Source organism: Triticum aestivum, chromosome 7D (assembly GCF_018294505.1).
Source record: "Triticum aestivum cultivar Chinese Spring chromosome 7D, IWGSC CS RefSeq v2.1, whole genome shotgun sequence".
Classification (NCBI taxonomy): domain Eukaryota; kingdom Viridiplantae; phylum Streptophyta; class Magnoliopsida; order Poales; family Poaceae; genus Triticum; species Triticum aestivum.
In genome coordinates, this window is record NC_057814.1 from 124,715,108 (window position 1) to 124,728,950 (window position 13,843).

Below are 13,843 nucleotides of genomic sequence, written 5' to 3' on the forward strand. Positions count from 1 at the left end.
TCCATGCCGGCACTATGTTCAAACCGCATTGTCGCCTGATTCGTCGCAACAGTGTTTGCTCCGATCATAAACATGCTTACATGTTGCATTCAAGTAGGACGGTGTAAGGACATCTTTTCTCCCGTTGCAACGCACGGGCGTTTTGCTAGTAAAATAAAAAATTTGGGAAAAGTCAACGAGGGCGTGAAGCTTTCTCCCTGCTCACCGAAAGGCGCCGCAACCATCCAAGCTGGAATGTCGAATCTCCTCTCCCGCAAGAACAGAACACATACGCAGCGCAGTCGACCACCTCCCGTGTGTATATATATATAACTCCAGCCCGACCAAGGTGCACAACACGGAGAAAGAAACGGTACCACATGGACGCGCTCTTCGAGCAACTCTCCGCCGTCGCCGACATGGCTCTCGACCTCGACGGCCGGGGCTTCGACCCAGAACAGCTCGCCGGCGTCCTCGCGCTCTTCGAGGGCGAGGCGCACGCCTCGTGGGCGGCGGCCGAGGCGGAGTACGAGGCGGTGGCCCGCGGCACCGAGGCGGCCGTGGCGACCGCTCAGGGCCACCTGAACGCCGTCATGGGCGCGGCCGTCGGCAAGTACCGCGGCTCAGCCGGCGAGGCCGACGCGCTGTCCGCGGCCATGGCGGCGATGGATACGGCCTTCAAGGCAACGTCCGGGACACATCCCTCCTCACGCCCGTGAGATCGAGCGGGAAAGATCTGTGCGCGCACGCACCGCAAGACCGGTCGATATGCTCCATGAGCATGTACGTATGTGCCTGGCTGCATGGCTGGTCTATGAGACTATGACTATGATGATGTACTCGTATGGAAACCAGAGCACCTGTGTTTGTTGACCTCGTGTTCATGGCTGTGCGCATCGGCATGTGTGGTGTCATTTCCGAACGGATGCACACGGTCCGTGGTGGCTCCGTGCCGTTCGTGCACCGCCAGACCAGGTGCGACCTGCGAGTGCACGGGTCCAAGTCCAACAGGTGGCGACAGTGAACCGCGAGCGGAAAACCCGCTCCTTGCCAGTTTCCGGCGCAGCAGCGCGTGCTGCCACTCCGACGCCTTCCTCGGCGCCTGCCCCGACCCCCGCACTCCCCTCCCCTTCCGCTTCCCCCAGATTCCCAATCCCCCCCAAACCCCGCACCCAAAATTCGAATCCCGCGCCTCCCCCTCGCCCTCCGCCGCCGATGCCCTCCTCCAAGCGCCCCTCGCCGCGCGCGTCCGCCGAGATGGAGGACGACGCGTCCGCCGACGCCGACGCCGGCCTCCGCGCCTCCCCGCCCCGCCCCAGCAAGCGCTCCAAGTCCCGCTCCCGCTCCGGCGACCGCCGCCGCTCGCCCAACCCTAACCCTAGGCCCCGCGCCGACTACTACGGCTCGGCGCCCTCCCGCAAGAGCGAGCGCAAGCGCAAGCCCCGCTCCTTCCCGGACTCCGCCTTGCTCTCCCAGGCCATCGCGCCCGCCTCTTCCTCGGGCGGCGGCGGCGGCGGGCTCGGCCTCGGCGGCCACGGGGCCGCCCAGAAGCTCTGGACCGACGCCGACGAGATCGCGCTGCTCAACGGCGCCATCTCCTTCCGGGCGCGCTACGGCATCGCGCCGCGCCTCCCCGACGTGGAGGGGCTCTACGAGTCCCTCAGGGACTCCCTCTCGTCGCACATCAACCAGGCCAAGGTCTACTACAAGCTCAAGCGCCTCAAGAGCAAGTTCTGCAACACGGCGCTGCCGCCCACCAGCACCCCGCACGAGCGCCGGGTGCGCGCCCTCTCTGCTGACCTCTGGGGCACCGAGGTCGCGCCTTCAGCAGAGGATCTCCCAGAAGCAGAAGAGCCCGAGGAGGAGGACGCAGATGACGAATATACTGGCGCGGATGTGCCTTTGGCGGTGTCGGTGAGGCTGCCCTTGGTCAGCGAGCTGCTAGGTGAGTACTGGAGGAGGAACGGGCGTGCCATGTCAGGAGTGTCACTGGAGAAGGGTTTGGGGTTGCTTGGTGCAGAGGAGGGCAATGTAGCCGAGACTAGATGGAGGAGGCAGCTTGATGCCGAGATGCGCACACAATTGCGCCGACATGATTTGGCAAAGGAGGTCTTCAGCTTGCTCAGCGACACCATCAAAGGCCTAGGGCCTTAGCCCGGGGTACAATTCCCACAATCTCCTGCCCTCTGTAAAACAGAGTGTTTTTCTTCTGCACTTTAACTTGCCTTGAACTAATTTGGTTTCATTTTCTGCTTATCGTCAGTTCAATACTGGATTAAACTAGAGTGTTTTGTTCAAACTTAAAGTCGTGAATTGGCATGTTGATTGAAGTGCACACTTTTGGGATTAAACTCGAAAATAAGCATGGTTGTCTTGTTATGTAAAATTGTACTGGTGGTAGGAGTTCTCTTCCCCATTGGTTAAACAGCCATTTTCTATTCTAAGATCATTACATAGGAAGTTTTGGCATATTCTTGATAAGCTAATTTAGGAGTTTGGATTTGTAAGCGTTGAAGCCACTGGATGACATTCTGTTGAACACTAGTATGGTGTGTTCACTATTGTGATTCAGTTGTCCTCCGTGATACTCCCTCCGTTCCAAAATAGATGACCCAATTTTGTACTAAAGTTAGTACAAAGTTGAGTCATCTATTTTGGAACGGAGGGAGTAGCTTGCATTTCTATTTTGCTATGCTTAGCAAAGTAGAATTGTATTAACAATTTGGTTTCTTGCTGTCCTATCTCTAAGATCATTACATTAGGAAGTTGTGGCATATTTTTGATAAGCTAGTTTAGGAATTTGGATTCATAAACATTGAAGCCACTGGACGACATTCTGTTGAACACTAGTATGGTGTGTTCACTAGTGTGATTCAGTTGTCCTGCATGATAGCTTGCATGTCTGCTGTACTATACTTAGCAAAGTAGAATTGTATCTGCAATTTGGTTTCTTCCAGTCCTATCTGTGGCATCACAGTAGGCAGCTTACTTTTCTGCGAGCATCAAGTTTGCACCCCTTTTCTAAAATCATGTCACACTAGTATGGCGTGTTTACTATTGTGATTACGTTGTCCTACGTGATACAGCTTGCATGTCTGCTTTACTACAGATAGCAAAGTAGAATTGTGTCTGCAATTTGGTTTCTTCCAGTCGTATCTGTGGCATCAAAGTATTCCACTTCCTTTTCAGCGAGCAGTAAGTGTGCACAACTTTTTAAAATCCTGTTGCACTAGTGTAACTAAAGATGGGAAGGTTTTCTATAGACCTATACTGAAGCTGGTCTGAGAAAGTTGTGATTCCTTCTGGATTGAGCTTATTATGTTATATTGTCTGTTTCTTGTGAGTTTAGCAGTGTGTTAAATTACAACATAATAATGTGTTAGTCTAGTTTAGTCTACCCGCAATGTGGAACTATACTGGCGGTTTGATTTCTTTCCCATCCAAGCTGTACCTTCCCATCTTGGTTATAAGATATCATTTCATGAGCACAGTTTAGTGTAGTCTCGATGTGCTAGGTTAGGCATGGATTAATTTGAAACTGTTGGTATAAATCTTACTGGAAATATGCACGTCATGTTAAAGTATTGGGATTTAGGTTTTCAAAATGATGGTAGACTCGTGCTTTCTCTGCTTGCAAAGCAGGACTGTGTTTGTAGTGTGGTTTACCCTCAATGGCAAGTCAACAAAAATGAAGTATTTGAAGCAAGTCAAAATGGAGTTGATATGATTATGAACTATCATTTTCTCCAAGTATTGCTTTTGGTAGGATGAGCGAAAGCTATTCTTTGTGCTAGCTAGGCTTCCTTGCTAAGGCAAAGGTAGGATGTCTTAAAGTGTCATCATTTTGGACAATACATGGCACATGGCATTGCTGATTCAAAGAAAAGTATTTGCCGACCTAGGATAGAGGACCCAACAATTGTATCTGTGTCATAAATCAACTAAACTGATGCTTAACAGTCGAATGCCTTTCGTGCACTTTGTACATCCCTACTCTGTGGTGCTGCATGAGTAGTGCTGCAGGATGGCGTTTGAAGAGAAAATTGACTCTTGGATTTTGGTCTAATTGTCAGATGTAAAGCAAATTGATCAATTATGCATGTCCAATATGTTACATATGCATTATTTGCACACATTAGTGTGACAGCTTAATAAAATTAGGCACAACATGGTTCATTTTTAGCATTTGAATAGGAAAGATTGCCCGGATCCATCATGTTGTTTTCGTACCAAGCCACAAGGTTACTGTGGCTGCTTCTTTAGGCAAGGGGAGGGCTGCTTGGCCTGAGGTGCCCTTGAAACATTCATGGAGCCACCAAATCATTGCTTTTCTAGTTTTCTTTTTGTACCTTGGACTTTCATCTCCATGGGTTTCTTTGGTCTCACCCAGACATGTGGTCCTAGCTTAGCTACTTGAATCCGAATGCATGGGGCATGGGCACGTAGAATGGTCATCTACCATCTAGCTCCCTTTCATGGTGGTTCACCATAGTCCAGAAAACACCTCCTTTATATCTGTGTCATCTTAAGTTTGAACCAATAACATTACCTTATTATGTTGAATGGACCAACATCACATTGTAGGATTTGCCATGCAGAGAGTTGCGTCCTCCCGAGATCAGTTGCAATGATTTAGTTTTACCTTGTGTTTGCATGCTACCTTTGTTGCGTGGGCACTCTTATTTTACCTTGGGTTTGCGATGCTAAGCACTCTTATTTTGACATGGTATTGGTATGTGGATGTGAATGGGATCAGTGATGTTAGTTCCCATATGCACAAAGTGTGTTACCATTTTACCCTTTAAACTCAGGTTCAGCGCGCATTTTTTAATGTGTTCCATATTTTACGTCAAGGCAACTATTAATACCCACCATAGGGCTTTTTTTTAATAACCAAAACATTTTGTTTGTACAATACACAAATAATCTGTGCGGTAAAGTCTATGCCTTCGGCAATCGGAATGATTGTGTTAGTTGAAAATTGACACGTAAATACTTTTTTTGGCAATGCAGATGCTTGTTGGTTGTACCATTTTTTATAAGCATCTCTTATAAAGTTCTAATGCAAGGAGCAAGGTCCTACAAAGCCCAATCTTGACTCATTCACCAAAGAACATAGCAATCGCAATTAAAATACAGATAATATATTGTGATCTCACATGGCTTTGTGACCCACATGGATACCTAAATTAACCGACTTGAATAAATGAGAGGAGCCGCTAGCCAATAATAACCACTCTAAATTCTTTAGATGTTCAGAATTGTACCATGATTTCTCCTCATGTCCTTCACATCGTGTTGGCATGATCTTAATCAATCCCCGCACCATTATATCAGGGTAAACACTCTAATTCCTACTTCACAGCTTGGCTGTTCTACTTGCACGTCAAAGCTCCCCCAATTATCTAGGCTTGATAACCCATTCACATCGATAGGTTAGATTTGTCCGCCTAAAGTTTGGGCCTATTTGTTTGGGACTGCCCAGCTTAGGGCAACTCCAACACCGTGCACCAAAATGCCCCTAAATGTCCAGACCGCGTGGCCCGGACACTGCCATCCAACGACGTGCACTAAAGGTCTGTGGACTGGTCCGGGTGTCCGAATTCCTCTAAACCGGTACCAAACCTGGGGAACGTTTGGGGAGTCCGGATGTCTGCCTGGCTCACTTGTTAGTTGGACTACATATCCCCACACCCCATGTGCTTTTTCCCTCTAGGTCCACATGGCCCACCCTGCTGTCTGAATTTGATGCTTATTTGATGTCTACGTTCGATGATCGGCTCTGCTACCGCTGTCCGACATGTCTGGACTTGTCCGCAGACATTTGGTGTGTCTGTTTTGATGAATGTCGTTGGAGTTGTCTGTAGGTGTGGCCTCATTTGGGTAACAACTACCCACAAGTTTATTTCCATTCTATGGTATTGCTTAATACTGAGCTGAGTTTCATTTGGGCCGGTTTGCTCCTTGGCCTCTTATCTTGAGCTTTGCTTAGCCCTAGACTCATGCTTAGGTCCTCTTGGCCTTATCAGCTATCATTGCATGCTTCCATGTTCATGTTTCCTGTCGTGAATTGTACAATGCTTTCACATGCTATTGTTATTTATGGAATGAATGCATAAAAAGATTATCAACAATCCCTGTAGAAAGCAACAGGAAATGGAGAGCCATCAGATTATACATGTTTCAAAACACCTGAGACCTGACTATTTTAACCAGAAAATTGTTCTCCAGTACTTCACTATTCATGAGTCATTATTTCAAATACTATTTCTATTAATCTGCCCATTTTCCTACTTAGCCACTTAAATTGCAGTACAAATGGAATGTCCTTTTGGCCACTTTACATCTAATAATATGATTTGTATGCGATCTGGTCAAAATGCCATAAAATTTGTAACCCGGGGAGGGGGGGTACAGTTATGTTGTAACATATCATGTGTTTATGCTCTTTGTTACCATTGCGAATACAACTGGATGGACTAGTTGGGGATATAGAAACAGTGTAGGAGAATGGAGATGTCAAACAGGAATAGCAGGGAATGGATTATCTAGAACAGTTCCCATTGCAAATGTTCTATTTGCCTCGAGTTCCAGTACTGTCGTGTTTATACACATGGGCACACAATGTTCCCTCAAAAATATATCCTGCAAATAACTTTTCGCTGGGAAGCTATGGTGTATAAACTGCAGCATTCATTATTTATGGAAGTAATTGTCATGCAGTTGTCCTTGTTTGTTCTCAAATACTTCCTTGAATTGCCATGTTGATAATGAGCTTTTTGTTACTGTTTTTCCAAGCAAAAATATGAAAATGCCAACTCTTTTAAATTGCTAATATTGCACCTGCTGTGATAGATGACCTAATACTGAAGGTGGATAGTTGCACAAATCCTGAGAAACCATATTCTCAATGAGGCGTACACTTTTTCTTGTTGCACATGGTACTTAGTTTTATAAATATTAGTTTAAGTGAATTTGTGTTGTTTTCTCGCGGTAATTTAAAGATGACCCTTTCTATCACTATTGTTATTACTGTAAAATCAGAGGTTTATTTCCAATACTGGGGCGTATAACTTAATGATATGTTACAAAGTCAAGATTCTGTGTAATTTCCTACATACACATCTGGCTGGTAACTGCAAGTTATGTGGGATTCAGCGTGTTATCTCTCGAAGATGTCTTGTACTTGCTAATAAAATGCTGTTGAGCTCGTTAGTACCAAACTATACTCGATTCCCCACATTTCATGCTTATCGCCAACCTCAGTAGCGATATTCTATTCTGTCATCCCCTAGGTGGCAATGGGTATTTGAAAGCCTGTACTGATAAAACATGTTTGTTGTACTTTTCTAGTATTTCTACAGTTTTTGTTCAAGTAGAACTGCTTCTAAAGCCTTTTTCTTTTGCAGATGGCGTTGGGTGGAGTATATAGCTGGATACGCTCATAGGTACAATGTCTATTCTGTAGGCTGATCAACCATCCGGTACCTGGTTGCTGACCACAAGGCCCTAACAGGGTGTCTATGGTGTCGGTTCACGCCAAATCAAGTGGGAACTAGTTAATGCTTTTGCAAGACACCCAGGTTGGGAGACACTTATTTTGCTAATCCGCTCGCCTCATGTCCTAGATATATATGCTAAGGAATCCTGGTCCACGACAATGACACCTTTTGTATCGATGTCTGTCTGTAAAATTGTAAATCATTTGCTAACTACTGCTACGATGGTAGATGTGTTTGGGGGTGCAAGGATGTGGCTTATCGGTATACCTGTTTGATTCCTAGCCGCCTGGACTCGTGATATTATGCACTCGCACATGATGCTTTATTCTGCCGTAGATTTGCCTAACTGAAAGTGTTCTCGTATTGGAATTGCCCTGTCAGTTCAGCTTGTGCTGCTTAAGTTTCTAGGCATAAAATGCCGTTCCCCTTCGCAGGCTTTTGTCATTGGCAATAATACTATTGCTGCCATATGAGGACTGTAGCGTTGTAGGATTATTCCCTTTGCTTTCCTGGCCTATGGATCGGTGGATTCTTTGTAGGCTGCTACTTATCCAGAGTTGAATTGTGCCTGAGTGCGTACATGCACTTGGTGCTGTTCTCCCTGGGGATTCATTTCAAAACTCAACCTTTGTAGTCGGTTCCCTATCAGTGAAGCAACTAGAGAGTAACCATCACACAAATCAAGTTTGTTTTGCGACATGTTTTATAACTTGAAAGTTGTAGTTGGTCATGTATCATGTATGCTTTACCATTCTTTAAGGCCAGTTCTTTTGAGCTATCCTCTGAAAATAAACACAACCCAAATGATAAGAGCTACACGTGTGGCATGAAACACTCTGGCCCAGACGTTATTTACAATTAAAGTTGCCATCCAAAAAGAACCCCCCTCCTCCCCAAAGGCTAAAACTTGCCATCTGAAAAAGGAAGTTGCCATCCTTGACAATTATAGTTGCCATCCTCTCGTCACTAAACTTGCCATAAAAAAGTTCGGAGTTGCGATGTGTTCATGCCACACGTGCGGCGGATATCTAGGTCGTAAAAAGAAGCTTCAATTCAATTGTTAATTTGTGGAACAAATTGTCGATGTTTAGGAACCAGACATTGGGTTGTGTGCAACAACCCTTTGTGAGTTCGGCCGGGGACTGAACACGCTACGTAACCAAGGGCATCGTTCGCCGGAGAGGAGATGACTGGAGGTAAAACACACCGGAGATACCCAGGTTTAGGCCACCATAGCGGTGTAATATCCTACTCTTGCCTAAAGATGATATTGTTGTGTTCACTACAAACTGGTTACAATGTGTGTGGTATGTTGCGAACGAGTCCATCTGCTAGGCGACAGTCTTCTATTTATACTGCTTCGGTCCTTCCCTTATCGTAGCGGGGGTTGCCACATGTTCAGCATAAACAAAGGGAAAGTGAGGGCCGTCTTTACCGGGATGACACGATGGGGACGTGGCATGCTCGCCCGTACCGAGTTGGTAGCTACAAGACACCCCTGTAGCAGCACACCGAATGGGTGAATCTTCAGTCGCCACTGTTGATGATCTCGGGGGGATGGCGCGCCTCGCCGATGCCCAAAGTCAAAAAGGCGGGCCTATTGCGTCCCATCCGTGCGGCTGACGACGGTCGTAGTAACCGGGACGACGTGCATTTAATGTCTCTGACAGGCAGATTCTCAGCTTCCTTTACGGAGAAGGAAGAATGCTGCACGATGCGGCGCTTCCCGAGTGGATCCGGAAAACGCTTGTCGGGGCTTGGCGCCCCCGCGAAGCACTTAGCGAGGAGAACTAGCGGACTCTGTTCTCCAAATGGCGAGTTGCCAAGCTCCCGAACACAAAAGAAATCGTATTGAAATTACATTAAAAAAAGAGAAAAGGAAGCAGTAGCTCTTGGTTTAAAGAAAAGGGAGGCATGCGCGCATCGTTTGCCGGGCGCCATCGTCAAGGCCCAGGTCAAAATGAGTCATATTAGCTCGGATTTGAACTCGCGATCCACCTCAAATTGAGGTACGTACCTAACCACCCGAGTTGGGCAGCGCTAGTGATTGGTAAGCAGCGCGAAAAAGTTTAGAACAAACTACATCGGCAGGTCCGAATATTTTCTTTTTTTTTCAAACATTTCATGAAAAATCTGAATACTTTTGGAAAAAAGATTCCAAACAATTTTTTTAAAGAATATAAGCAAGTTTTGAAAAAATTGCCGAAATTTTGGATTTATAACCAAATTTCAAAACCGGAAGAATGTATGAATTCGTGCATAATTGTTTTTTTAAAAGGCAACATTTTTTCAATTCCAATTTTTATTCACAAACACGGACAAGTTTGGTAAAAAATGTGACCAATATTTGAATCTGCAAACAAATTAAAAATCGTGATGTATTCTGAATTTCTCAACAAATTTTGAAAAAGGAACTTCTTTTGAAAATATGAACATATTGGACAAAAGGGAACATTTTTCACATCTGCGAAAAAATTGAAACACTGAACAAAATATGAAAAAAGCGAACATTATTTGAAATTTGTGAACATTAATTGAATTTGTGTACTAAATTTGAAAACAGGAACATTTTTTGAACTTATATATATTTATTGAAAAGGAGAGCATTTTTCCCAGTATGTGAACATTTTCTAAAAAACCTGAACAGTTTTTGAATTTGTGAACAAAATTTGAAAACAGGATTTTTTTTAACTTGTGAACCTGTTTTTAAAGGCAAACATTTTTTAAATATCACGAACATTTTTTGAATTGTGACAAAAAATTTAAAAGTAGGAACATTTTTTAATATTCCAAACATTTTTTGCAATTTTGAACATTTTTTGAAATTCTGAAAAACCAAAATAGATAGAAAGGAGAATAAAAATGAATTAAAAATGAAAAAGAAAGGGAAAAAATTAACAAAAAAAGAATCAGATAACTAAAAAAAGAAAAGGAAAAAACAAAAAATAATAAATAAATAAATAATGAAAAGCCAAACAAAACCTTAAAAGAATCAGCAAAAAGAAAAAAAGAAAAAAACCAGACCTGGACCGGTTAGGAACCTTAGGTTCCCAAAACCGGGATCAATGAAACGCGTAAGCAGGCCGGCCCTTTTAATCGCTAGCCTCGCCATGTTTGTGCGTTTGTAAGACAACTTACGCAGAGAGCCAACTCAAAAAAAAAGATGCCGATAACTGCCACACGTGTGGCATATAGGGGGTTGTGCCGCACGCCCTGTGTGGCACGGAGACAAACTCCCCCGCACGACGGCGTCCGGGCGCGCGCAGACACAGCCCACACATCTGGTGTGTGGCACAATCGCCCACACGTTCGGGCGATCGACCGCGCTGCCCGCACGGCCCAACGCGCCCGTCGTCCCGGCCTGCTTTCGAACCCCAGTGCGACCTGCGCCGTCGTCTCCTACCTCTCGATCCCAAACCTCCATCGTCTTCCTTCTATAGTTGCCATGGCAACCAGACCAGATCTCTAGCGCCTCCCCACCCCCCACCCCCACCGCCACCCCCCACCCTGGCCCCAGCGACGACGAGCTAACAGGTCGATCTCCGATCTCCTCCTGTTTCATGTCCTTTTCTTCTATCCAGAAAATTGAAATTCCAGGTTGCCCATGAAGATGGCGACTAGATCCACACTGTCATGGCAAACACACCATGGATTTGTGTGTATTCCCCTCTGCCCACCAACATACGCCAGATCTGCCATGTTCTATCCTAGATTTGACCTAAGATTATGGGTTGGGTTGTTGCGAGTAGTTGATTCAGAAGGATGTGTAGAATTCACTAAAATTAGGGGAAGAAAGGAGGAATTTGGGTGGTGCCTAGGGAGGGAGAAAATTAATTGCCACCTATATCTGATGTTAGTTGCCACCTATCTTTGTCGTTAGCTGCCACCATGTTATGTTGTTGCTTGCCATCATATTATCTTGGCTGTTGCCATCGGTTCAAAATGATAGCCGGCATCCAGATTTTAGAAAAGAGAATGAATGTGCATGTCCTACTTGCCATGATGTGTTGGTTGTCTATGCAAGAAATGTGATAAGATTGTCGTGTTATCTTGTATGTGCAAACAGCAAGAATGCATTTTGCGGATATTGATGCATTCTTGTTCATGCAGTGACTGCAAACACAGTGGCAGAAAAAGCGGAAAAATGAATCATGAAGACGACACTGATCCTTGGTTTTCTCAAAGGCTGGAAACGCCCCCTTGGGATGCAGCAGAGTACAATCAACTCATTTCTGCAGGGTCGTTGCTGCCACTACTAGAGCAGTACGCGAGCATCGGTACGATGCATGATTAAAAAGAGGAACAGTTGCCATGTTTGTGACGAGGAAGGTGACATTCTACTTATGTCCTACAATGTCATTTTTCGCAGGTTCTTATGACCCAACCACAGACACGGGTGTACCATGGCAAGTTCAGGCACAGGGCGCTAACGGTGACAAATGTACTGGCGACCAACTTCAAGTAGCCAATGTGGCAAATCAAGGTAACGCATACGAAAAAGAAACATACTGGTGTGGCCATGAAATTAAACTTGCAAGGATGGCAAAGACTTACGAGTTATATGAAAAAATGCAGGACCTTCATGCAGCACGTGGAATCAGGCGGCAACCATGTACCCGCCATCAACGTCGTACACAGGTGAGTCTATGAAGTGAAGATGTGGACAGTGAATTAGGAGAAGGAACATAGGTGACATTGGGGTTTTCATGGTGACTTGACAGCTGCAGTTGCCATGCCTGGAAAGCTACAGTTGCCATGCCTGGACAGCTGCAGTTGCCATGCCTGGACAGTTGTAGTTGCCATGTGTAATAAAATGTGATTGGAATGTCTAAACAACTGTGGATGACAAGGGTGAACAAATCTGTGTGGCATGGTTGGACCACTACATGTGCCATGTTGTACAAACTACAGTTGCCATGCATTGACCAACTGCTAAAATGATCACAGGTTGTTATGGTGGAACCACATCGACAAACATCTCATGGCAAGCTTCACAGGTGCAGGCCAACGCTATTGCAAATAGAGCACATCAAATTGGAATGACAACCAGATACGATCAGCACATGCGGCACAACAAGGTAAAAAAATATGAACCAGAAAAACAGTAGTGCATTTGCTTTTGTGGAAAAATCATGGGGGGGGGGAAGTGGATTTGTCACGGTGGTGGTGGAAAAAACAAACAAAAATGCTACCAAGTGAACGCGTGCAAAAAGTCATTATTGTCTTCAGGATTTGTCAATTGTTGTATGACTGTGTGCAACATTCATGATTGATTCCATTTGCCTAGTGAGCTCGTACCTAGAATCCAAGTTTTGATGCTAAAAGATGCTGGTTGCCATGTCTTGGCAACAGTAGTTGCCATGTTTGTTGGACTGTAGCTGCCATGGCTGAAAAACTACAGTTGCCATGCATGGCCATATGCAGATGCCACGGCTTGCTGTATGAATGATGTCATGCCAAATCACATGCAGTTGATGTATTCCGTTACGATAAACATGCCATTCAAGCAATGCTTACACACATACCTGTTTTTTTTATTGCAGGACCTTCAACTACAATCAACAGCGGTGCGGGGACATCTACTGCGGGAACCTCTGAGCACACGGAAGAAGCGTTCCACCAGCCAGTCAACAGTCCTACCACAAACAATGCAGAATCAGTGTCGGAAATGGCAATCGTTCCAGCAATGCCGACAAGCACACCTTTGCACACCAGCACAAGCAACACTCAAGCAGATGAAACAATCGCCAATACTGAAGTGAATGATGAAACTGATGACGAAGCACAAGGGGATGAAGAAGATGGGCAATCAGAAATCATGGTACCTCAGCCACCATATGTTGGGCAGAGATTTGATTCGTTTGAAGATGTCAAGGAATTCTACCAGACATATGCAATGTTCCATGGGTTTGCGGTCAACACCGAATACCATAGGAAAATTAAAAAAACTAACGAGTACAACAGAGGTGAGACGAGGTGCTACAAGGCACGAAGGAACAAGAAGGGTAAATGTGTTGCGCCGGTTGTGCCAGAACGAAAGAGAGGTATCATCGTCAAGACGGAATGCCCTGTCCGGTGTACGCTAAACGTAGATGGTGCACGGTGGGTGGTCACGGAATATTTCGACGAGCACAACCACGAACTCATAAAGAAGTTTGACCTGGTAAAATTTCTGAGCGCCCACAGAGGATTCAGCCCCCTCAAGAAGAAATTCATAAAGCTGCTACATGATTGTAACGCCGGTCCATCAAGAATGGTCCAGATACTGTCCATGATCCACAACAAAAATGGAACTCTGAGTAGCATGCCCTACATACCAGCAGATGTCACAAACCTAAAGGCAAAGTGCCGTAGAGAGAGCA

The 13,843-nt window shown here is 45.5% G+C and overlaps 2 protein-coding genes across 2 annotated transcripts; both read left to right on the forward strand.

Moving 5' to 3' along the window:
- Positions 1-351: 351 nt before the first annotated feature.
- On the forward strand, positions 352-917 carry LOC123166626 (uncharacterized). Its single transcript, XM_044584432.1, has one exon. The coding sequence runs from the start codon at positions 360-362 to the stop codon at positions 696-698; it is 339 nt and encodes a 112-aa protein (XP_044440367.1). The 5' UTR covers positions 352-359; the 3' UTR covers positions 699-917.
- A 144-nt stretch (positions 918-1,061) lies between these two features.
- LOC123166625 (probable transcription factor At1g66420) lies at positions 1,062-7,745 on the forward strand. The gene is made up of 2 exons (XM_044584431.1): positions 1,062-2,139; positions 7,389-7,745. The coding sequence occupies exon 1, from the start codon at positions 1,195-1,197 to the stop codon at positions 2,131-2,133; it is 939 nt and encodes a 312-aa protein (XP_044440366.1). The 5' UTR covers positions 1,062-1,194; the 3' UTR covers positions 2,134-2,139; positions 7,389-7,745.
- Positions 7,746-13,843: the final 6,098 nt, after the last annotated feature.

Bases quoted from the DNA above. Each gene is read 5' to 3' on its own strand.
- LOC123166626 (XM_044584432.1), top strand. From the start codon at position 360: ATGGACGCGCTCTTCGAGCAACTCTCCGCCGTCGCCGACATGGCTCTC.
- LOC123166625 (XM_044584431.1), top strand. From the start codon at position 1,195: ATGCCCTCCTCCAAGCGCCCCTCGCCGCGCGCGTCCGCCGAGATGGAG.